The sequence below is a fragment of the Anomalospiza imberbis genome, unplaced genomic scaffold (assembly GCF_031753505.1).
Source record: "Anomalospiza imberbis isolate Cuckoo-Finch-1a 21T00152 unplaced genomic scaffold, ASM3175350v1 scaffold_61, whole genome shotgun sequence".
Classification (NCBI taxonomy): Eukaryota; Metazoa; Chordata; class Aves; order Passeriformes; family Viduidae; genus Anomalospiza; species Anomalospiza imberbis.
In genome coordinates this window covers 301,435-323,471 of record NW_027100224.1, presented here as the reverse complement: position 1 = coordinate 323,471, position 22,037 = coordinate 301,435, and the positions used below count along the sequence as shown (strand labels likewise).

The 22,037-nt window shown below is 51.1% G+C and overlaps 1 protein-coding gene across 1 annotated transcript in view; it reads right to left on the bottom strand.

Moving 5' to 3' along the window:
• The window catches only part of SMARCA4 (SWI/SNF related, matrix associated, actin dependent regulator of chromatin, subfamily a, member 4), a 30,860-nt gene that overhangs the window by 4,744 nt on the left and 4,079 nt on the right, over positions 1–22,037 (bottom strand). The window contains 24 exon segments of the mRNA XM_068178813.1: positions 1,237–1,314; positions 4,124–4,210; positions 4,440–4,667; positions 6,015–6,178; positions 7,613–7,779; positions 8,008–8,054; positions 8,956–9,042; positions 9,532–9,639; positions 10,347–10,460; positions 11,148–11,390; positions 12,005–12,115; positions 12,711–12,777; positions 12,860–13,023; positions 13,599–13,749; positions 14,097–14,215; positions 14,715–14,772; positions 14,943–15,073; positions 15,422–15,472; positions 15,861–16,028; positions 17,181–17,354; positions 18,598–18,771; positions 20,118–20,244; positions 21,122–21,362; positions 21,875–21,973. Of these exon segments, the coding sequence (XP_068034914.1) occupies positions 1,237–1,314; positions 4,124–4,210; positions 4,440–4,667; positions 6,015–6,178; positions 7,613–7,779; positions 8,008–8,054; positions 8,956–9,042; positions 9,532–9,639; positions 10,347–10,460; positions 11,148–11,390; positions 12,005–12,115; positions 12,711–12,777; positions 12,860–13,023; positions 13,599–13,749; positions 14,097–14,215; positions 14,715–14,772; positions 14,943–15,073; positions 15,422–15,472; positions 15,861–16,028; positions 17,181–17,354; positions 18,598–18,771; positions 20,118–20,244; positions 21,122–21,362; positions 21,875–21,973 (3,158 nt within the window).

Genomic DNA, 22,037 nt, shown 5'->3' with positions numbered 1-22,037 from the left:
AGGGCCACCTGAGGTGGGATGGGGCAACCTGAGATGGGATGGGGCCACCTGAGGAGGGATGGGGCCACCTGAGATGGGATGGGGCCACCTGAGGTGGGATCGGGGCCACCTGAGATGGGATGGGGCCACCTGAGGAGGGATGGGGCCACCTGAGATGGGATGGGGCCACCTGAGGTGGGATCGGGGCCACCTGAGGAGGGATGGGGCCACCTGAGATGGGATGGGGCCACCTGAGGTGGGATGGGGCCACCTGAGGAGGGATGGGGCCACCTGAGGTGGGATCGGGGCCACCTGAGGAGGGATGGGGCCACCTGAGGCGGGATGGGGTTTGGGATGGATCCAAAGGGGGATTTTGAGGGATCTGGGATCCCTGCAGGGTTCCCCAGACTGAGAACTGAGGCTCCTGCACCAGGATGAGCTCTCGCTCTTCATCCCCCTCTTCATCCCCTGGGCTGCGGGAATTTTGGGCGGGAAAACGGCTTTTTCCACACTCCCGCCCGCGTCTCCTCCTCCTCCTCCTCCTCTGGGGGCTCCTGAGCTCATCCTGTACCTCCTTCATCCTCCTCTTCCTCCTCCTCCATCCTCTTCCTCTCCTGCTCATGGACACCTCAATTCCTCACCCTGCTCTTCCTCCCTCTCCTCTTCCTCCCTCATGGAGACCCCAAAGCCTTCTTGCTACTCCTCTTCCTCCTCCTCCTCGGGGGATCTTCCTCTCCTCGTCTCTCACTCTCTGCTTCCTCCCCCCTTTTCTTCCTCCTTGCGAGATCTCCCTCCTCCTCCTCCTCCTGTCCTTCCTCCTCCTTGTGAGATCTTCCTCTTCCTCCTCCTCCTCTCCTGCTCCTTTTCCTCCTCCCAAGATCCTCATCTCCTGCTCCTCTTCCTCCTCCTCTCCTGCTCCTCTTCCTCCTCATCTGCTCCTCTTCCTCCCGCTCCATTTCCCCCCTTCCCCATCTCCTCCTCCTCTTCCTCGGGAGATCTTCCTCCTCTCCCACCTCCTCCTCCTGCTTGTGAGCTCTTCTCCTCCTCCTCTCCTTCCTCTTCCTCATCTCCTACTCTTCTTCCTCCTCATCTGCTGCTCCTCTTCCTCTTCATCTTCCTCAAGATCCTCATCTCCTCCTCCTCTTCCTCCCGCTCCATTTCCCTCCTTCCCCATCTCCTCCTCCTCCTCTTCCTCGGGAGATCTTCCTCCTCTCCCATCTCCTCCTCCCGCCCTTCCTCCCTCCTCCTCCTCCTCACCATGAAGAGGTCGAACTCCTCCTCGTGCCGGGCGATCATCTGGTTCACCGTTTCGTCGTCGGGGACCTCGTCTTCCTCCTGGGAAAACCCAAATTTGGGGGCTCAGCCGCGGCCCCGCGCCGCCCCCGGGACCCCTCCGGCGCTCGGGGACCCCCTCGGGGTGGGGGGCCTCGAGCCCCCCTGGAACTTCCGCTGGCCTTGGACCCCAACTTCGGGGCGCTCCAGGCTCGTTTTGATCGGTTTTGGGTTTTAATGGGGTTCTTTTTGCTCATTTTTGGGGGGTTTTAGCAGATTTTTCATCATTTTTGGTGGTTTAAATGGTTTTTTGTTCATTTTTGGGTGGTTTCATTGGGGTTTTTGTTCATTTTGGGTGGTTTCATTTGGTTTTTTGCTAATTTTGGGTGGTTTCATTTGGTTTTTGTTCATTAGGTGGTATTGGTGCTATTTTGGTGGTTTATTGGATGGATTTGGTGGTTATTTGTTTTTGTTCATTTTGGGTGGTTTCATTGGGGTTTTGTTAATTTTGGTGGTTTCATTGGTTTTTTGCTAATTTGGGTGGTTTCATTGGTTTTTCGCTAAGTTTGGTGGTTTCGTGGTTTTTTGCTAATTTTGGGTAGTTTCATTTGGATTTTTGTTCATTTTTGGTGGTTTCAATGGTTTTTTCCTTAGTTTTGGTGGTTTCAGTGGTTTTTTGCTAATTTTGGGTAGTTTCATTGTGTTTTTTGTTCATTTTTTGTGGTTTCAATGGGTTTTTTGCTCATTTTTGGTGGTTCCAATGGTTTTTTGTTCATTTTGGGTGGTTTCAATGGGTTTTTTGTTTTTTGGTGGTTCCAATGGTTTTTTTTGCTTCTTTCTGGGTTTCAATGGGTTTCTTGTTCCTATTTCGGTGGTTTAAAAATTTTTTTTTTATCATTTTTTGGTGGTTTCAATGGGGTTTTTTTGCTTGTTTTTGGGTGGTTTCATTGGGGTTTTTTTCTTGTTTTTTGGGTGGTTTCAACGCTTTTTTGCTTGCTTTCAATATATTATTTTGCTTGTTTTGGATGGTTTCATGGGTTTTTTTCCCATTTTTGGCTGGTTTCATTGGGTTTTTTTCCCATTTTTGGCTGGTTTCATTGGGTTTTTTCTCATTTTTGGATGATTTTAATGGTTATTTCGTTCATTTTTGGGTGGTTTCAGTGTGTTTTCCTCATTTTTTGAGCCCTTCCTGTGGTTTTGCCCATTTTGGGGTGTTTAAATAACTATTTGCTCTTTTTTTTTTTTGTATTTCAGCTCATTTCAGGGTGGTTCTAGCTCAGTTTGGGGCATTTTTAGCTCGTTCTTCGATGTTCCTGTGCTGTTCCCTCACCTTTGGGTGGTTCCACCTCACTTTTCGCTCTTTTCGGGGTGGTTTTAGGCAGTTTTTAGTTCATCTTGGGGGGTTTCAGTGTGATTTCAAAGTTTTCTCATTTTCAGGCATTTTTATTCATGTCTGTTTTCAGCTCATTTCGGGGTCAGGCAGTTTCTTCTCATTTTTGGCTCAATTCAGGCAATTTTTAAGTCCTTTATGGCCATTTTTTGTGCTGTCTTTAGCTCGTTTTGCCTGGATTTGGGCCAGTTTCTCTCCCCTTTGGCACTTTCAGGCTGTTTTAAACTAATTTCTGGCACTTTCAGGACATTTTACCTCACTCTCAACCCTTTCAGTCAGGCTTTAACTCACTTTTCCAACTTTCAGGCTGTTTTTTTCCCCCTTTTGGCATTTTCAGGTATATTTTAACTCATTTTTGGCCGCTTTCAGGCTGGTTCTAACTCATTTTTAGCACCTTTGGTTTCATTTTAACTCCTTTCTGGCACTTCCACGCCAGTTTTAACCCATTTCTGGCTGTCTTCAGGCTGATTTTTCCCCCAGTTCTGTCCCTTTTAAGCCACTTTCATCCTATTTTTGTCACTTTCAAGCCAGTATAAAGCAATTTTTGCAATTTTCAGACCATCACCACTTAATCTTTGGCATTCCAGCCCAGTCCTAACTCACTTTTGGCTGTTCCAGGCCATTTAAATCTCATTTCTGTCACTCTCAGACCCTTTCAATCTCACTTTTGGCCTTTCCAAGCCATCTAAATCTAATTTCAGGCCCTTTCAAGCTGTTTAAATCTCACATTTGGACCTTTTAAGCCATTTAAATCTAATTTCTGGCACTTTCAGGCAATTTCAATCTCACTTTGGTCATTCCAAGCCATTTAAATCTCATTTCTGGCACTCTCAGGCCACTACCATTTAATCTTTGCCATTTTCAGCACAGTCCTAACTCACTTTTGGCTGTTTCAGGCCATTTCAATCGAATTTCTGGCACTCTCAGGGCCACTTCAATCTCACTTTTGGCCTTCCAAGCCATTTCAATCTCACTTTTAACCATTTCAATCCCATTTCTGGCCCTTCCAAGCCATTTCAATCTCACTTTCGACCATTTCAATCTCATTTCTGGCCCTTCCAAGCCATTTCAATCTCACTTTTAACCATTTCAATCTCATTTCTGGCCCTTCCAAGCCATTTCAATCTCACTTTTAACCATTTCAATCTCATTTCTGGCCCTTCCAAGCCATTTCAATCTCACTTTTGACCATTTCAATCTCATTTCTGGCCCTTCCAAGCCTTTTCAATCTCACTTTTGGCGTTTCCAGCCCAGCCCTAACTCCCTTTTGGCCCTTTCAGTCTCATTCCTGGCACTCTCAGGCCCCTCCAGGCTCACGTTTAGCGTTTCACTCTGGCTCCTCTCTCTTCCCAGCCCATTTCTGCCTGGCTCCTGGCCCTCCCTGAGCTGCTGGCGGGGCGGTCCCTGCCTGTGGCGCGGCGGTGCCGGGCGGTGCTGGCGGGAGGATTGAATGGGCAGTGGAGACTGAACGACCCCGCTCACCTTTAGAGGTGCTTCCTCCGACTCAGCGCCCAGGCACAGGGAGGAGGCAGCGTGGGGGAAGCTGCCACTGCCCGCGCTCTGTCTGCTCTGTGGATAAACACAGGGATTCAGTCTCCAGGGCTGTCAATCCGGCGCCTTTTTTTCCCCGACGCTACTTCCCAAAAAATTCCGAACAAGCTGCCATGCTCCCTGCTCTTGGGGTTGGTTTGTTGTTGTTCTTTTTTTTTTTTTTTAATTTTTTTTTTTTTGGTCATTTCTCTCTTGGCTTCTGACCCCCAAAAAATTCCCCGCGGGAACTCCCTGCTCTGGATCTCACCTCATCCTGCTCCTCGTGCTCCAGGATGGCCTGAAGGAAGGCTCGGCGCTCGTGGCTGGAGGATTTCTGGTCGAACATTCCGGCCTGGATCACTTTCTGGTCCACGTTGAGTTTGTATTTGGCTGCTGCCAGGATTTTTTCCTCCACGCTGTTGACGGTGCAGAGCCGGAGCACGCGGACCTCGTTCTGCTGCCCGATGCGGTGGGCCCGGTCCTGGGCCTGGAGGTCCTGGGGGAAGGGGGTGGTGACAGCTCTGGGCTACCAAAAATCCCATTCTTGTCCTCAAAATCCATGGGGGGAGATGTGGGATGAGGCCTGAGGATGTTTTGGGAATCCCAAGGATGATGGGCATGTGGCAATGGGATCACCAGGACTATGGGATGGCCAAAGGGTGCCAAAATCCCTGGTTTTGTCCTCAAAATCTACAGGGATTCCCAAGGATGATGGGCATGTGGCAATGGGATCACCAGGACTATGGGATGGCCAAAGGGTGCCAAAATCCCTGGTTTTGTCCTCAAAATCTGCAGGGGATGTGGCAATGGGATCACCAGGACTATGTCAGTCCCGTGGGATAGGACCAGCGTGGCAAGAGGGGTGCCAAAAATCCCACTTTGGTCCTCAAAATCCACAGGGGAATCCGTGGGATGAGCCCCGAGGGATCCCCGAGGATCACAGGGATTCGGGAATGGGATTGTGGAGGTCCTGTATGAACAAACTCCACTTTTAGCCTTAATGGGGAAAACACGGGATGCACCCCAAGGGCTCCCAAAGATCCTGAAGGATTATGGGGATTTGGGTAATGGGATTGGTGGGACCATGAAGGTCCTGGAGGAAATGGCCACACTGGCCAAGAGGTGCCAAAAAAAGCTGGTTTTAACCTCAAATAAACCTCCTTTCATGGGAAAGGTGTGGGATGCACCACGAGGAGTTCAGGGATCCCCAAGGATTAGGAGAATTTGGGTAACGGGATCACCAGAACCAGGATTCTTGTGGGAAGCAACAGCATTAGATGAGGGGTCCCAAAAACCCCATTTTTATCCCCAAAGACACGGGATGTGCCCTCAGCAATCCCAGAGGATTTGGGGAATTCCAGAACGGGATCATGGGATGTCCTTTCCTTCAGAGACAGAGAGTGCAGGGAAAACCCAGCTGCAAGCACTGGGATTTGGGGGTGGCTCTCCAGGACAGAATTCCAAGCCCATGGCTGCTCTTTGGGTCAGCTGGTTTTGGGGCTGGTTCATTGGGTTTTGGGTCAGCGGGCTGATTTGGGGTCGTTGGCTTTTGGATTGGTCAGTTGGGTTTTGTGTCAATTGGTTGGGTTTTGGGTCAGTCAGTTGAATTTCGGGTTGTTTTTTGGGTCAGTTTTTTGGTCAGTTGGGTTTTGTTTGGGTCACTCAGTTGGCTTTTGGGTTGATTTTTGGGTCGTTTTTGGGCCGGTCGATTTTGGGTTGATCTTCAGCTCAACGAATTGGGGTCTGGGCGTTCCTTTGGCTCAACGGCCCGATCTCTATCTGCTTTTTGGGCCGACCTCCAATTCCACGGATCCGTCTCGGGGCCGGTCGGTCCTGGCCCTACCTGGTGGGGGTTCCAGTCGCTGTCGAAGATGATGACGGTGTCGGCCGACTGGAGGTTGAGGCCCAGCCCGCCGGCCCGCGTGCTCAGCAGGAAGATGAAATACTCGGAGCCCGGCTCGTTGAACGTCTTCAACAACATCCCCCGGTCCTCTGCCTTCGTGGTCCCTGGAATCCCACAGGGACGTCACTCCCGCCCCCCGGCACCGGAACCGGGGGGGCCCGGAAGGTTCCGCTGGGAACGGGATTCCCGCTGAACTGAACTGAATTCCCATTCCCAATCCCGTTGGGGTTGGTGGTTTCATTTCCCCCTCTGTGAAATTTTGGGACGATTTTGGTGGAAAGATTGTAAAATGATGGGGAAAACGGGTGGATCCTGCTCCGAGGTGGGGCAGAAGTTGGGATCACAGCAGCCAGAATTACTGGGGCCGTTTTGGGGCCGTTATCAGGGATATGTGAGGGCCATGGGTGACGTTTTGTGCTCTAAATCCGTGCTCATTTGGGTTGGAAGGGACCTTAAATCCCACCCTGTTCTGACTCAATTAATCAATTAATCCAATCAATCAATCCGTATTTGTTTTAGTCACATGGGAGTCCCCAGAGCCCTCCCCCAACCCGACAGGATCCCGGGATTAATCGGGAGATCAGCTGGAATAAATGGGAAAAACAGCAGCAGACAATGAGGACACGACGCCTTGGTATCCATCTTTGACATTATCAATCTTCTCTAACTTGATATCAATCTTTGATAATATACTGATATAATCTTCAATAGCTTGATATCAAAACTTTAAAAATATTTACATCACCCTTTGATATCTTGCTATCAGTCTGGACACAAACTTTGATCCTGGAATCTTTAATGCTGACCTTGATATAAACCTTGATATTGATCGTTTTATTGGCAGCTCAGTATCAATATACATCTTGCAATCTAGATATCAAGATATTGATCTTGGTATCTTGATATCGATCTTGATATCAATCTCAATGTCTTTGATGTTGATCTTGATAGAAATACTGATATCAATCCTGCTATCTCAAAGTCTTGATATTGACCCTGCAATCTAGATATCAAGATATTGATTTGATATCGATCTTGATATCTCAGTATCTTTGATATTAATCTTGATGTAAATACTGATATCAATCCTGCCAACTCAATGTGTTGATACTGACCCTGCAATCTGGATATCAAGATATTGATATTTAAAATCTTGATATCAATCTCACGATTGATGTCTCAACAGCAATGTCTCGATATTGATCACGCAATCTGGACATCAAGACATCGATCTTTATCTTCATCGATATCTTATCTCACTTTCTCCTTTGATATCTGCTTTGACACACTGAAATTTATCTCCTCATCTTCACATCTATTCTGATTTCTCTACGTCTTTACTTCAGAGATTTATCTTCCTATCTTGATGGCTTTCTATTTTTTTTACCTTGATATTCCTCAGCACCTCTCCACCCAACCCAGTATCTTCATTTCTTCAGATCTTGGTATCTTTTCTTGATGTCTCCAACCTTGAGCTCCACCTCGCCCACTGCCCCACCACCCCCTGAGCCCCCACATCCCACCCCGGGGGCACTCACCGTCCAGCCTGAGGTATTTGAAGCCACGGTAAGCAAAATAATCCTCCATGATGGTCATCAAGGAGGTCATCTGGCAGAAGAGCAGCACCTTGTGGTTGGTGGCCCGGAGTTTGGGCAGGATCCGGTCCAGAAGCTCGAACTTCCCGGAGGCGCGGTATAAATCCAGCCTGGGATGGATAAAAATGGGCACAGTGAGAGGTAAAAAACGGGATTTGAGGCTGAGCATCTGGTGTTTCCCCCACCCTTGCTGGGATCATCTGGCTCCATGAGGTGGGAGTGGCTCATCCTCCACCCCTAGAAACACTTCTGAGTTTGTAAATTCAGATTTCTCCACCATGTAAAAATCTGTAAGAAACCAGATTTCTCCACCACGAATCCCAAAATTCGTCACTCACCCCTGCACGATCCCGCCCGTGAACCCCAAGTGCTCCGAGAAGGATTCCTGAAACGGAGAGGAGAAAGGGTGTCAGAAACCAGCAGAAACCGGCCCAAAACCTCTGGAGTCCCGGCTCCCTCGGGAAGCTGGTGAGGAGGAGAATGGATTGGTTTGGGTGGAACACAGAGGGCTGGACGGTGGATGGGCCTCCAGACCGGATTTGGTTCATCCTTGTTGGGTTTAACTCAGTTTTGGTTTATCCCCGTTTGAGTCCATCCCAGTTTTGTAGGGTTTATCCCTTTTCTTGGTTCATCCCTGGCTCTCCTGGGTTTAACCCTTTAGGGTTGATCCCAGTTTGGGTTTATCCCCATTAGGGTTATTCCTGGTTTTGGTTTAACCCTGTTGGGCCTATCCCTGGTTTTGGTTAATCCCAGTTTTGTTGGGTTTATCCTTTTTCTTGGTTCATCCCTGGCTCTCCTGGGTTTAACCCTTTAGGGCTGATCCCTGTTTGGGTTTATCCCTGGTTTTGGTTTATCCCTGGTTGGGTCGATCCCTGGTTTTGGTTAATCCCAGTTTTGTTGGGTTTATCCTTTTTCTTGGTTGATCCCTGGCTTTCCTGGGTTTAACCCTGTTGAGTTTATCCCTATTTGGGTTTATCCCTTTTTTTTTTTGGTTCATTCCTGGCTCTCCTGGGTTTAACCCTTTAGGGTTTATCCCTGGGTTTTTAATCCCAGTTTTGCTGGGTTTATCCCTTTTTTTGGTTCATCCCTGGCTCTAATGGGTTTAACCTTTTAGGGTTTATCCCTTTTTTTTTGGTTTATCCCTGGTTTTGGTTAATCCCAGTTTTGCTGGGTTTATCCTTTCTCTTGGTTCATCCCTGGCTCTCCTGGCTTTAACCCTTTAGGTTTTTTTGCCTTTTTGGGCCCATCCCCCTGGATTTATCCCCGTTTCTGCGCGCTGGCCCCACCTCAATGTGCTGGAACATGTAGGGGTGGTTGCAGATCTTGCGCAGCTGCATGATCGTGTTCATCAGCGTCTTCGTGCCACCTTTCCCCTGCCAGGAACCATCCGGAAGGTTTAAAAAAAACCCAAATTAATGCTGGGTTCCACCTGCTCGCCAGTCCAGCATTCCCAGGAATGTTTGGGAACATCGACTGGGAGTTCACAGCCCCGAAAAGGGGCTCAGAGACATTGAAATGAATTTTTAAAAATAAAAACTAATGTTTTAAAATAAGTTTAAATTAATTAAAAATAAATAAAAAAATAAATTTAAAAACAGATAAAGAAATAAATTTTAAGAAGCCTCCGAATCCCCTTGAGGCCAAGCTGGCTCCTAGCTGGCTGTTTTGGGGGAATTCCGCTGGAAAACAGGGAAATCTCCCACCTCCAGCTTTCAGCTGAGATCAGAGCATCTTTTCCCGATTATTCCGTGTTTTTATTCTCCTCATCGTGGCTTTGGAGCACCCAAACACGTTGGGAGCCCAACCCAGCCCACAGTGGAGACAAACCCATGCTCAGCATTCCCAAATTCCCCAGTCCAGACCTTCTTGTCCTTCTCGGAGCCGTCGGTGAGGAGGACGCCCTTGGCCTGCATGTGCCGGTACAGGACGCGCTGCAGCGCCGACATGTCGCACTTGATGACGTACTCCACCTGCCAGGACCCAACGGGGACCATCGCTGTGACCGTCACGCCCGCCACTTGCCAGAGGCACCCAACCCAAGCACCTGCTCAACCCAGCCCAACCCAAGCACCCGTTCAACCCAACTCAAACATCTGCTCAACCCAACCCAATCCAACCCAAGCACCCGTTCAACCCAACTCAAACATCTGCTCAACCCAGCCCAGCCCAACCCAAGCACCTGCTCAACCCAACTCAAACATCTGCTCAACTCAACCCAAGCACCTGCTCAACCCAACTCAAACATCTGCTCAACCCAACTCAACCCAACCCAAGCACCCGTTCAACCCAATTCAAACATCTGCTCAACCCAACCCAACCCAAGCACCTGCTCAACCCAACCCAACTCAAGCACCCGTTCAACCCAACTCAAACATCTGCTCAACCCAACCCAACCCAAACACCTGCTCAACCCAACCCAACCCAAGCATCTGCTCAACCCAACCCAACCCAACCATCTGCTCAACCCAACCCAACCCAAGCATCTGCTCAACCCAACCCAACCCAACCATCTGCTCAACCCAACCCAACCCAAGCATCTGCTCAACCCAACCCAGCGCTGATTCTGGCATGGGATGAAGCCTCGTGTCCATAATCCCAGGAGGGGTTAAGACCAGGATGGAACCCCCCCCACTCATCTCCAGGGATGGGAAAAGGTGAGGGGCCCTTCCAGTGTCACCTTTTCTGGGAGCTGAGCTTCCACCTCCTTCTTGAGGCGCCGGAGCAGGAAGGGCCGGAGCACCTTGTGCAGGCGGCGGATGATGAGGATTGTCTCCTCCTCGTTCAGGTCCACCTGGAATTGTCACCAGGAACAGGAACTGTCATCAGAAACGGAACTGGATGGACCCTCCCAACATCCCAAAACAATCCAAGAACCTCCTGAGCCTCAATTCCTAGCAGGATTGACCCCACAGTGAGCCTGGAGTGGGATGAACTCCATCCTGGGATGGGGGAGTGCAGGGAATTGTCACCAGGGAAGGGAACAGAGCCCTCAGTGGTGACACTAAGCCACCTCCCACAGCTCCAGAGCCACGTCCAACTTCTCCAGCTCCAGAAAAGCCACTGATCCACCTCCCAGAGCGCCAGGGACACTCCCAACTTCTCCAGATCCATCACCACCAACCTCAAACCCATCCCAAACTTCTCCAGATCCATTCCAGACACTGATCCACCTCCCAGAGCTCCAGGGACACTCCCAACTTCTCCAGATCCATCACCACCAACCTCAAACCCATCCCAAACTTCTCCAGATCCATTCCAGACACTGATCCACCTCCCAGAGCTCCAGGGACACTCCCAACTTCTCCAGATCCATCACCACCAACCTCAAACCCATCCCAAACTTCTCCAGATCCATTCCAGACACTGATCCACCTCCCAGAGTGCCAGGGACACTCCCAACCCCTCCAGATACATCACCACCAACCTCAAACCCATCGCCAGCACACCCCACCCTCTCCCTGATCCCCGTTTCCAGCACCTTCTCCCCGGTCATGGCGAAGGGCGCGTTGAACCACTGCTCGAAGGTGCTGCAGCTCTTGAAGATGGTGGGGAGCAGGAAGTTGAGGAGGGCCCAGAGCTCCGGGAGCTTGTTCTGGAGGGGGGTCCCGGTGAGGAGCAGCCGTCGCGGGGCCACGTAGTGGGTGTTGAGCACCTGGGTCAGCTTGCAGTGGTGGTTCTTCATGCGGTGGCCCTCGTCCACGATCATGTACTTCCAGCGGATCTGTGGGGAAGTGGAGGAATGGATCTGAACATCTCAGGTGTGCACCAGCCGCAACAGTTAAAAAACAGTTTAAAAAACAGTTAAAAACTGGTTTTGTCAGAGTTTTCCCAGGGTACCATGGAATTCATGGAGCTTACTAAGACATAAACAGGATAAAATGAGAAAGAAACTCATAAAACAAGCAAGAAGAAGCTGAGAAACCAAATTCCACAATCATGTACTTCCAGTGGAACGGTGGGGAAGCAGAGGAATGGATCTGAACATCTCAGGTGTGCACCAGCCATAACAGTTTAAAGAACAGTTAAAAAAACAGTCAAAAAACCAGTTAAAAACTGTTTTTCTCAGGGCACCGTGGAATTCATGGAGGCTGCTGAGACATAAACGGGATAAAATGAGAAAGAAACTTCAAAAATAAGCAAGAGGAAGCTGAGAATCCAAATTTAGACATCAATTATTCTCCTGCATCAAAACCTCCTTCCATCTCTATTCCATGTTTAGGCTCCACACTTGGAGATCTTTCTGCCAAGCATAAATATCTGGATTTGTCGAATTTTCATCTTTCCCAAGAGCCTGAGCGTGGGAAAATGGGGAAAACCGCTGGATCCAGAGCCCACCTTGGCCAGGATGTGCTTGTCCTTGATGATGTACTCATAGGTGGTGAGGAGGACGTTGAATTTTCCGCTCCGGAGCTGCGGGACGAAGGCGCGGCGCGCCGCCGGAGAGCCCTGCAGGGAGAATTCCAACCAGGAATGTCAGGAGAGGAGGGAATTCCCAGGAAAAGGGGCTGGGAGGGGTTGTTATACTGCAAGGTGAGGAGGTTTCGGGGGTTCCTGCTGCTGAGGAACGACCAAAAATGGGATTTTCATGGATTTTCGTGGATTTGGGGCTCCAATTGGATTTGGAGCTGGATTTGGAACTCCCATAAAAAGGGGGTGGGAGGGGCTGTTATCCACAGGGAACAGCGAAGTGAGGAGGTTTGGGGGGTTCCTGCTGCTGAGGAACGACCAAAAAATGGAATTTTCATGGATTTTCATGGATTTGGAGCAGAGAGCCAGTGCAGCTTCCTCCAGAGCAGGAAGAGGAAAATGGAAGCTTGGAATGGAAATGGAATGAAAAGAAATGGAACCCAAGGAAATGGAATGAAAGGAAATGAATCCAAGGAAATGGAACCCAAAGAAATGGAATGAAAATAAATTAATCAAAGGAAATGGAATCGAAGGAAATGGAACCCAAGAATTGAATCCAAGGAATGAATCCAAGGAAATGGAACCCAAAGAAATGGAACCCAAAGAAATGAGATCCAAGGAATTCAGCACTAACCTTGTAGGAGACCTTGACCACGGAAGGAGCCCATTTGTCGAACTCATAGGCCCAGTTGGACAAAGTCCTGTGGGGAAAGACAGACGGAAAAAGGGTGGGAATCTCGGGAACGTGGGGCTGGAGAGACGTGGGACTCTCTGGGCACTCACGAGAGCGGGACGATGATGAGGAAGGGGCCGTTGATCCTCTTGTGCTCCATGAGGTACGTGATGAGGGCGATGGTCTGGATGGTCTTCCCCAGTCCCATCTCGTCGGCCAGGATCCCGTTGAGGTTGTTGTTGTAGAGGGACACCAGCCATTCCAAGCCTTTGATCTGTGGGAATGCAGATTAGGGTGGGAACACGGCCCCTCGCCGCCTGGCTGCATGCAAATGAGCTGGTAATGAGGCCCGGTTAATTATTCAGAGCCAGGAACTGGGATATTCCACTTGGTGGGTCTGGCTCTCAGCAGGGAGTGAGTTCAGCTCATTATCCCACCCTGGCCTCAGCTCCATTTATTTATTGTACATTCATTTATAATAAATTAATAGTACTTTAATTATTTATTAATTTAAACCATTCCATTTATTACCCCACACCACCTCAGATTCATTATCCCTCTCCAGCTCATTATTCCTTCCCACCTCTGGCTCCTTATCCTGCTGCAGCCATTGTCCCACCTCAGATCCTCATCCAGCTCCTCAATCCCACTGCCCTACCTCAGATCCTCATCCAGCTCCTCAATCCCATCGTCCCACCTCAGATCCTCATCCAGCTCCTCAATCCCATTGTCCCACCTCAGATCCTCATCCAGCTCCTCAATCCCATTGTCCCACCTCAGATCTTCATCCAGCTCCAGCTCCCACCATCCCATCCCCGTTTTCTCCCCACATCTCCCACGTTCCCACACCTGGTACTGCTTGAGGACGCCGTTGACCATCAGGGCCGACTGCTTGTCCACGCGCTCGGTCACGGCGTGAGCCACGGCGTAGTAGGACTGGAGACCCCGTGCCAGTGCCTGAGACACCCCATACTCATCATCCACGTCCTGCTTGGCATTCCTGCTCGGAAAAGCGCGATAAAGGGTCATGGAGCACCAGGGAACGGGGTCAGAGAGGGGGGAACGGGGTGTGGGGGGAAAAATGGGATAAAATGGGATAAAAACTGGGATAAAGGGTCACGGAGCACCAGGGAATGGGGTCAGAGAGGGGGGGAACGGAGTGTGGGGGGAAAAATGGGATAAAATGGGATAAAAACTGGGATAAAGGGTCACGGAGCACCAGGAAAAGGAAGAAGAAAAAAAAGGATAGGAAAGAGAAAAAAAAAGGGAAGGAGAGGAGGAGGAGGAAGGAAAAAAGGACATCCCAGGTGTGGATGAGGAAGAGGAAGGGAGGGAGGAAGGGCTCACTCGATGATGTGCCGGGCGTCCACTTCCGAGACATCGTCGCTGTCTGGATCTGGAATTTTCTTCTTCTCCTCCACGGGCAGCGCTGGTTGGGCTGGCTGGGGCTGCTCCTCTTCCTCCTCCTGGGAAGAAAAAACTACATTTGAGCTGAAGATGTAAAAAAAAAAACCAAAAAAACAATGTTCCAAAATTAATTTGGAACGCTGAGATTACGGGGGTGTCGTTAATTAAAAGGGCGTGGTATCGGTAGAAAACTTAAAAATTAAAAACAAAAAGGGTAAAAATTTTGAAGTTTAAGAACACTAAATTTGACTTAAAGCTGTTAAAAAAAGCTGCCAAAATTAATTGGTAGCATTGAGATTGTGGGGGTGCAGTTAATTAAAAGGGTGTGATATCAGTAAATTAACATTTGGTTTTACTGTTCTGTCCCATTTTAATCCACGGTATTTTACTATTCTGTCCCACTTTATTTTACAATTCTGCCTCATTTTCTTCCACGTTCTCTCCCTGTTTTGCCCCATTTCATTCCATTTTTTTCTGAGCTGCCAAACAGCCATTTCCAAGCTCTTTGCTGCTCTTTCCAGAACATTCCCAGTGGGATTGTGGTGGGGCCTTCCTCACCTCCTCCTCCTCCTCGGAGCCGCTCTCCTCGCTGTCGGAGCGTGGAGCCACCTCATACCTGGGGAGGAAAACAGGGAATTCCACGTGGGATTTGGCTCTGGAACTCCCAGGTCCCTGGTCCCAGCATTCCCAGTATTCCCAGCCTCTCCCATGGTTCATTCCCAGTGTTCCCAGCATACCCCGGGCTCATTCCCAGTACTCCCAGTACTCCCAGTAGTCCCAGCATACCCCGGGTTCATCTCCAGCCAGGCCTCCAGCTGCCCGGCCTTGGGCGCGTCGGTGCCGGTCAGGATCTTCCCGCTCTCCACGTGGATCACCTTCACCGGGAGGTCGCTCATCTGGCTGGTCTCGTCCAGGGGCTGCGAGTGGGATTGGGATTGGGAGTTCTCAGGCCCAAAAATCCCCCAGGATCGGGACTGGGAATTCCCAGCCCCAAAAGTCCCCCCGATTGGGGAAAAAAATGGGGGGGAAAGGAGGATTCTGATGGACCGGGTTAGGGCATGGACAGCACTCCCTGCCCATGGTGGGCTGGAGTGGGTGGAACCCAGTGGATCCTTCCCAGATCCCTGTGGATCCTTCCTGGATCCCTGTGGATCCCTCCTGGATCCGTGAACCCCTCCTGGATCCCTGTGGACCCCTCCCGGATCCCTGTGGATCCCTGTGGACCCCTGTGGATCCCAGGATCTGCGGGATGAGCCCGCACTCACCTCCCCATCGGGGCCGATGGCTGGAGCCTGTCCCTCAGCGTTCTCTGCCTTCTGTGGGAGCAACGGGGCAAGAGCAGGAGGAAGAGGAAGGAGGAGAGGAGGAAGAGGAAGAAGAAAAGGAAAGAAAAGGATAGGAAGGAGAAGAAAAAAGGGAAGGAGAGGAGAAGGAAGGAGAGGAAAAGGAAGAGAAAGAGGAAGAAGGAAAAAAGGACAGGAATGAGAAGAAGAAAGGGAAGGAGACAAGGGGTGGGAAGGAAGAAAAGGAGAGGAGAAAAGGAAAGAGGAGAAGAGGAAGGAGAAGAGAGAAAGAGAGTAAAGAGAGAAATGAAGAGGAGAAGGAGGAGGAGGTGGAAGGAGAGGAAGGACGGGGAGTCAGCCTGGGCAGCCCAGCCCTGGCGCTCCCTCCACCAGCCATTCCTGGCTCTCTCCTTCATCCCACCTTCTTCTTCTTCTTCTTCTTCTTCTCCTTGGCCACCTGGGCCGCCTTGTGCTGCCTCACCAGCTCGGTCAGGTTGGCCACGTACTCGTCGGTCTGCTGCAGCAGGTATGCCAGGCGCTTGTCCTTCTTCTGGTCGATGAGCTTGCGGTAGCCCTCCTCATCCTCGGCCTGCCCGGGGTGAGAAACACCTTCGGGGTCAGCTGGGGGCACCCCGAGCTCGCCCCGCGTCGCCCTGGGCGAGCCTCGGCACCCGGGGCGAGGATGAAGGTGCTGCTGAAGGATTCACAGGACTCACAGCATCACAGGATTCCCGGGATTCCCAGTTTCACTGGATTCACAGAATCACAGGATTCCCAGGATTCCCAATTTCACTGGATTCACAGAATCACAGGATTCCCAGAATTCCCAGTTTCACTGGATTCACAGAATCACAGGATTCCCAGGATTCCCAATTTCACTGGATTCACAGAATCACAGGATTCACAGAATTCAAAGGATTCCCAGAATCACAGGATTCCCAGGATTCCTAATTTCACAGGATTCACAGAATTACAGGATTCACAGAATTCAAAGGATTCCCAGAATCACAGGATTCCCGGGATTCACAATTTCACAGGATTCACAGAATCACAGAACTCCAGAATTCACAGAATCACAGGAGTCACAGGATTCCCAATTTCACAGGATTCCCAACCCTTCCTGACCCAGGCCAGGCTGGCTCTCTTGGCCACCAGGGCGCACGGCTGGCTACCTTCCAGCAGATGGGCACAGCTCCCTCCTCAGTGCCACCTGCAGATTCACTAACGGGAGACTCAACGCCCCCGTCCTCGTCTGTTGCCCCGATTTTTACAGGTGCTATGTTCTCTTTTCTGGCTCTTTTGGAAGCTTTGAAGTCCTCATGGAACTTCTTCAGCCTTCTGACCATGCTTGCACGTTTGGGAGTCGGAGCTCCCGCACAATTCCACGTAGGAATAGAATTGTTTACGTGTTTCTCCGCGAGTGGAGAGCAATGATGGATTGGTCTCTCTGGGCCAGTGTGGTTGGAGAGGTGGCAACTCCATCCTCCAATCCACGGTCACCTCTGGAATTCCAGAAACGCCAGGTGGTGGAATAAAACTGGCTCTTTTTCTCCTCTGAACTTCCCAAACCTCTCTGTACTCATTTCGTGTCCAACAGCGACACGCGTCATCAATAAAAACTGGCCACAACTGACCCCTGAGGGACACCGCAGGTGGCCGGCCACCAGCCGGACCACTGACCACCCTCCGGGCCCGGCCATCCATGCCAATCCCGCCCGTCCTGTCCCTTTTCCCAGCTCACCATCAGCCGGCGCATCCGCTCCTTCTCGATGCGCTCGTTCTCCTTCTTCTGCTCGCGCTCGGTGTTGGCGTGGTAGGTGGCCACGGCCTTGGTCAGCTTCTGGATCTTCCCGCTCACGCTCCGGTGGTACTCCTTGAAGTCCTTGGCGTGCTGCAGGATGCTGTTGAGGTATTCCTGCGGGAAGGGAACGCGGCCGTCGGATCGCGGCGGCGGCACGGGAGGGTGGAAAGGGGCAGTTGGGAGGGGTCGCGCGGGGGGTTGGGAGAGAGAGGTGGGAATTGGAGGGTCCTAATGGTCAGCAGAGGGTTCCAATGGTCAGCAGAGGGTTCCAATGGTCAGCAGAGGGTCCTAATGGTCAGCAGAGGGTTCCAATGGTCAGCAGAGGGTTCCAATGGTCAGTAGAGGGTCCTAATGGTCAGCAGAGGGTTCCAGTGGTCAGTAGAGGGTCCTAATGGTCAGTAGAGGGTCCTAATGGTCAGCAGAGGGTTCCAGTGGTCAGTAGAGGGTCCTAATGGTCAGTAGAGGGTCCTAATGGTCAGCAGAGGGTCCTAATGGTCAGCAGAGGGTTCCAGTGGTCAGTAGAGGGTCCTAATGGTCAGTAGAGGGTCCTAATGGTCAGCAGAGGGTCCTAATGGTCAGCAGAGGGTTCCAGTGGTCAGTAGAGGGTCCTAATGGTCAGCAGAGGGTCCTAATGGTCAGCAGAGGGTTCCAATGGTCAGCAGAATGTCCTAATCGTCAGTAGAAGATCCTAGTGGTCAGTACAGGGTCCTAATGGACATTAGAAAGTCCTAATGGACAGAAGAGGGTTCCAATGGTCAGTAGAGGGTCCTAATGGTCAGCAGAAGGTTCCAGTGGTCAGCAGAATGTCCTAATGGTCAGCAGAGGGTCCTAGTGGTCAGTACAGGGTCCTAATGGACATTAGAAAGTCCTAATGGACAGAAGAGGGTTCCAACGGTCAGCAGAGGGTCCTAATGGTCAGCAGAGGGTCCCAGCAGCCATCGTATGGTCCCAATGGCCAGTAGAGGGTCCCAATGGTCAGCAGAAGATCCCAATGGCCATAGGAGAGTCTCAGAAGACAATGTATGGACCCAATGGTCAGTAGAGGGTCCCAATGGTCATTAGAGGGTCCCAGCAGCCACTGTATGGTGCCAGTGGTCAGTAGAGGGTCCCAGTGATCAGCAGAGGTCACAGTGGTCAGTAGAGGGTCCCAGCAGCCGTTGTACAGTCCCAACAGCCATCAAGGTGTCCCAAGGGCCATTGAGCGTTCCCAACAGCCATCACCAAACCTTGACCACCATCATCCAGAGCCAACCTCCCCCAGGCCCCAAACCGGACAATTCCCCGAAAACTTCCATCCCTGCCCCGATTCCCAGGAATGCCCCGACCTGGAATTCCCAGAATCTGGGAATCCCCCGACCTGGTGCTTCTGCCGGCGCTTCCTCTCCTGCTCGATCTTCTGCTGCTTCTCCAGCTTCTCCGTGATCCGGGCCTCGCGCAACGACTGCCGCTTGCTGCGCTTGTAGGCCTTGGCGTTGAGCGCCGTCTCCAGCGCCGTGTCCCGCCGCATGCACACCACCACCTCCTGCCGCAGCTGCAACCCCAAGAAAACCCCCCTGAGCCACCAGCACGGCGTTCCTGCTCCCGTGTGGGAATCCAGGACGTCCCTCTGGCTGGCTCGAGATCCTGGCAGGGGGCTCGGGGACCCTGGCACAAAGTCAAAAACAGCTGTGGCTTTGATTTTAGCCCATGGGGAAAGCTGCCAACTCTGTGTGAGGAATTACAAGCCACAAAGGTTTAAATAGCGTGGTAGCTGAGTTAACACTAAGTAAAAATTAGAATTTTGGGGCTTTTTAGAATGGAGTTCAAGGAGACAAGATGGAGGGATTTGGGGGTGTCCTGGCCTTCTTCTCCTTCTCCTCGCCCTCTGTGTCCTGCTGTGATGGTGACACTTTTCTGTTGGTTTAAGGCAGAGACACGCTGCCCAACAGAAATGACGGATACTGGAACATCGCTGCAAACGTGGTACAGCGGTTTTTAGTATAAAACGTAAACACCTTTCCCTGAAGGGCAGGGAAAATACCACAGCCAACTTGCTAGACAGAGCTCAGCAAGTCAGAGAAAAAATGTTATAGATAAGAGAAAAATAAACTATTGTAAATGCAGGTGAGCCCGGCGGGCAGAAGTGATGATGCCCGACTCCAGCTCAGAAGGCGGAACGGTTTCTTTATTGTAACTATGCTGTAATACATTAATATACTATTTACAGCAGATACTGAAACTACAAACCTGCTTTTCTAACTACCAAATCTAACTCACAACTCGTGACCCTCTCTGAGAGTGCAGCCACAGGTGGGTTGGAGTGGATTGGGTTGGGTTGGATTGGTTTGGATTGGAGTGAGTTGGAGTGGATTGGAGTGGATTGGGTTGGAGTGGGTTGGAGTGGATTGGATTGGGTTGGACTGGTTTGGATTGGAGTGGGTTGGAGTGGATTGAATTGGCGTGGATTGGATTGGGTTGGATTGGTTTGGAGTGGGTTGGAGTGGATTGGGTTGGATTGGATTGGATTGGAGTGGAGTGGATTGGATTGGGTTGGATTGGTTTGGATTGGATTGGGTTGGAGTGGATTGGGTTGGCCATCAGGCTCAAACAATCCTCACCAGAATCCAACCAAGCCATCACCCCGGGTAGATAATTCTCCAAACACATCCCACATGGGAAAAAGAAGGAGCAGAAATAGAAATTGTTTTCTCTTTCTTTCCTCTGTGCTCTGTGAAAATGTCCTGAGCGAGAGAAGAATGTGCCTGCGACAATAAACAACCTCAAGGAGCCAACCCTACGCATTCAGACTTGTTTAAGTGCAGAAAGGGCAGGAAAACCAAGACTTTTAAACTTCCCGAGTCACCTGGACGCCCGAAAGTCCCGAATCCCGGCGCTCACCTGGCGCTGGAAGTTGAGCAGCCGCAGAGCCTTGAGCTCGATGGTTGCTTTGGTCCGCAGGTCCCCGGCCAAGGAGCCGGGGAGGTTCTCCAGCTCTTGGATGCGGTGGGCGATGCGGGCTTGGAGCCTGAGGAGGAGGAGGGTGGAATTTTGGGATCATTCCTGATCCATTCCTGACCTAGTTCCTGCTGGGAAGGGTGTGGGAGCAGGGTGGGGGCGCTGAGAAGTCGCTCCCAGAATCTTGGGATGACTTTTGGGGATCTCCATGGGAATAAGGACACAACAGGGCTGGAGCGTGGTCAGGAAAGGGTCAGGAAGAACCTGCACGGAAAACGTGCTCCTGCTCATCCCTCTGAATCTCGGGAAGGATAAAAATGGGATGGAGGCAGATGCAGATGGGAGAAACCTTGGGAATCTCCAAGGAGAACGTTCTCCTGCTCATCCCTGTGGATGTTGGGAAGAGGGAAAATTGCATGGTGGGAAGTTGGGGATGGGAGGAGACATTTCCAAGGAAATTGTCCTCTTGCTGTATGGGAACAACAGGGCAAGAGGAGAAGGAAAAAGAGGAAGGAGAGGAGGAAGTAGGAAGGAGAAGAAAAGGAAGAGGAAGAAGGAAAAAAGGATAGGAAGGAGAAGAGAAAAGAAAAGATGAAGGGTGGGAAGGGAGAACAGGAGATGAGGAGTATCAAGAAGAAAATGAAGAGGAAGAAGGAAAATAATGAAAGGGTGGGAAGAAGAAGAAAAAAGAGAAGGAGAGGAGGAGTAAGAAGGAGAGGAAAAGGAAGAGAATGAAGGAAAAGAAAAAAAGATGGGAAGGAGAAGAAAAAAGAGAAGGAGATGAAGGGTGGGAAGGAAAAAAGGAGAAAAGGAAAGAGAAGAGAGAGAAAGAGAGCAAAGAGAAGGGGAGGAAAGAGAGAAACGGAGAAGAGGAGCAGGTGGAAGGCTCCAGAGGGGCCTGGGGAAGAGGGAACGCGCAGCAGAACCACGCCCGGGCGTGGCCGTACCTGTACTCGCGCTCCTGCAGGATCTCCACGGGGTCGAGCCCGCGGGGTTTCTGGATGGGGGTGATCCGGTTCTGCTTGGGGTGGATCGGCAGCGCCGGCGGCGCCGGCTGCCCCGGCGAGGGCGGGGGGGGCCCGGGGGACGCCGGGGGCACGGCCGGGGGCACGGGGGACGGGCGGCCGGCGGGAGGGGGTGGCAGCAGCTTCTGGGGGGCCCCGCCCGGAGCCGCCGCCGACAGCGGCCCTGTGGGGACAGGGAATTTTGGGAATGCCGGCCCGGGCACACGGGAGCGGCTTCCCCGGGGGATTTGGGTATCAATTCCTGCAAAAAATCCTAATTGTTGGGTTGGGAGTGAAGGGGAATCCCACAGAAATTTAAATATCTGACTCGGAATGAGCTTGTGGAGTAACCGCAGAGATTTAAGGGGGAATTCATCATGATTCCCCCCAGAATTCCTATTAGTTACCTGGAAATCGACCCCAAATCCCCAAAAAAGTCCAATAATTTGTCTGGAAATCAACCCCAATTTCCCCAAACCTCTGGAAAATTAAGCACAATTCCTAAAACACTACAGATATCTATCTTGGAATGGGCACGGGCATCCCTGCAAAGCTCCAGCATGGAAGTTAAACCAGCCCTTCACAGAATTCCAGCTCCAGTTCCAGGGTTTTAACCAGGAACTTCCTTCCATTCCCACCCCCCAGAGCTCACAGATTTGGGATGAATTCCCAGGAATTTTGTGATCCAGGTCTTACCTTCTGGCCAGGGCTTGGGGGGGCCCCCGGGGGGCTGTCCCGGCATGCCGGGGGGAACTCCTGAGGGTCCGGGAGGGGGCATGTTGGGCCCTCCTATTCCTGGAAATTCCCAAAAATCGGGCAGAAAAGGGAAAAAAAAGAGGGAAATCCCATGAGGATGTTG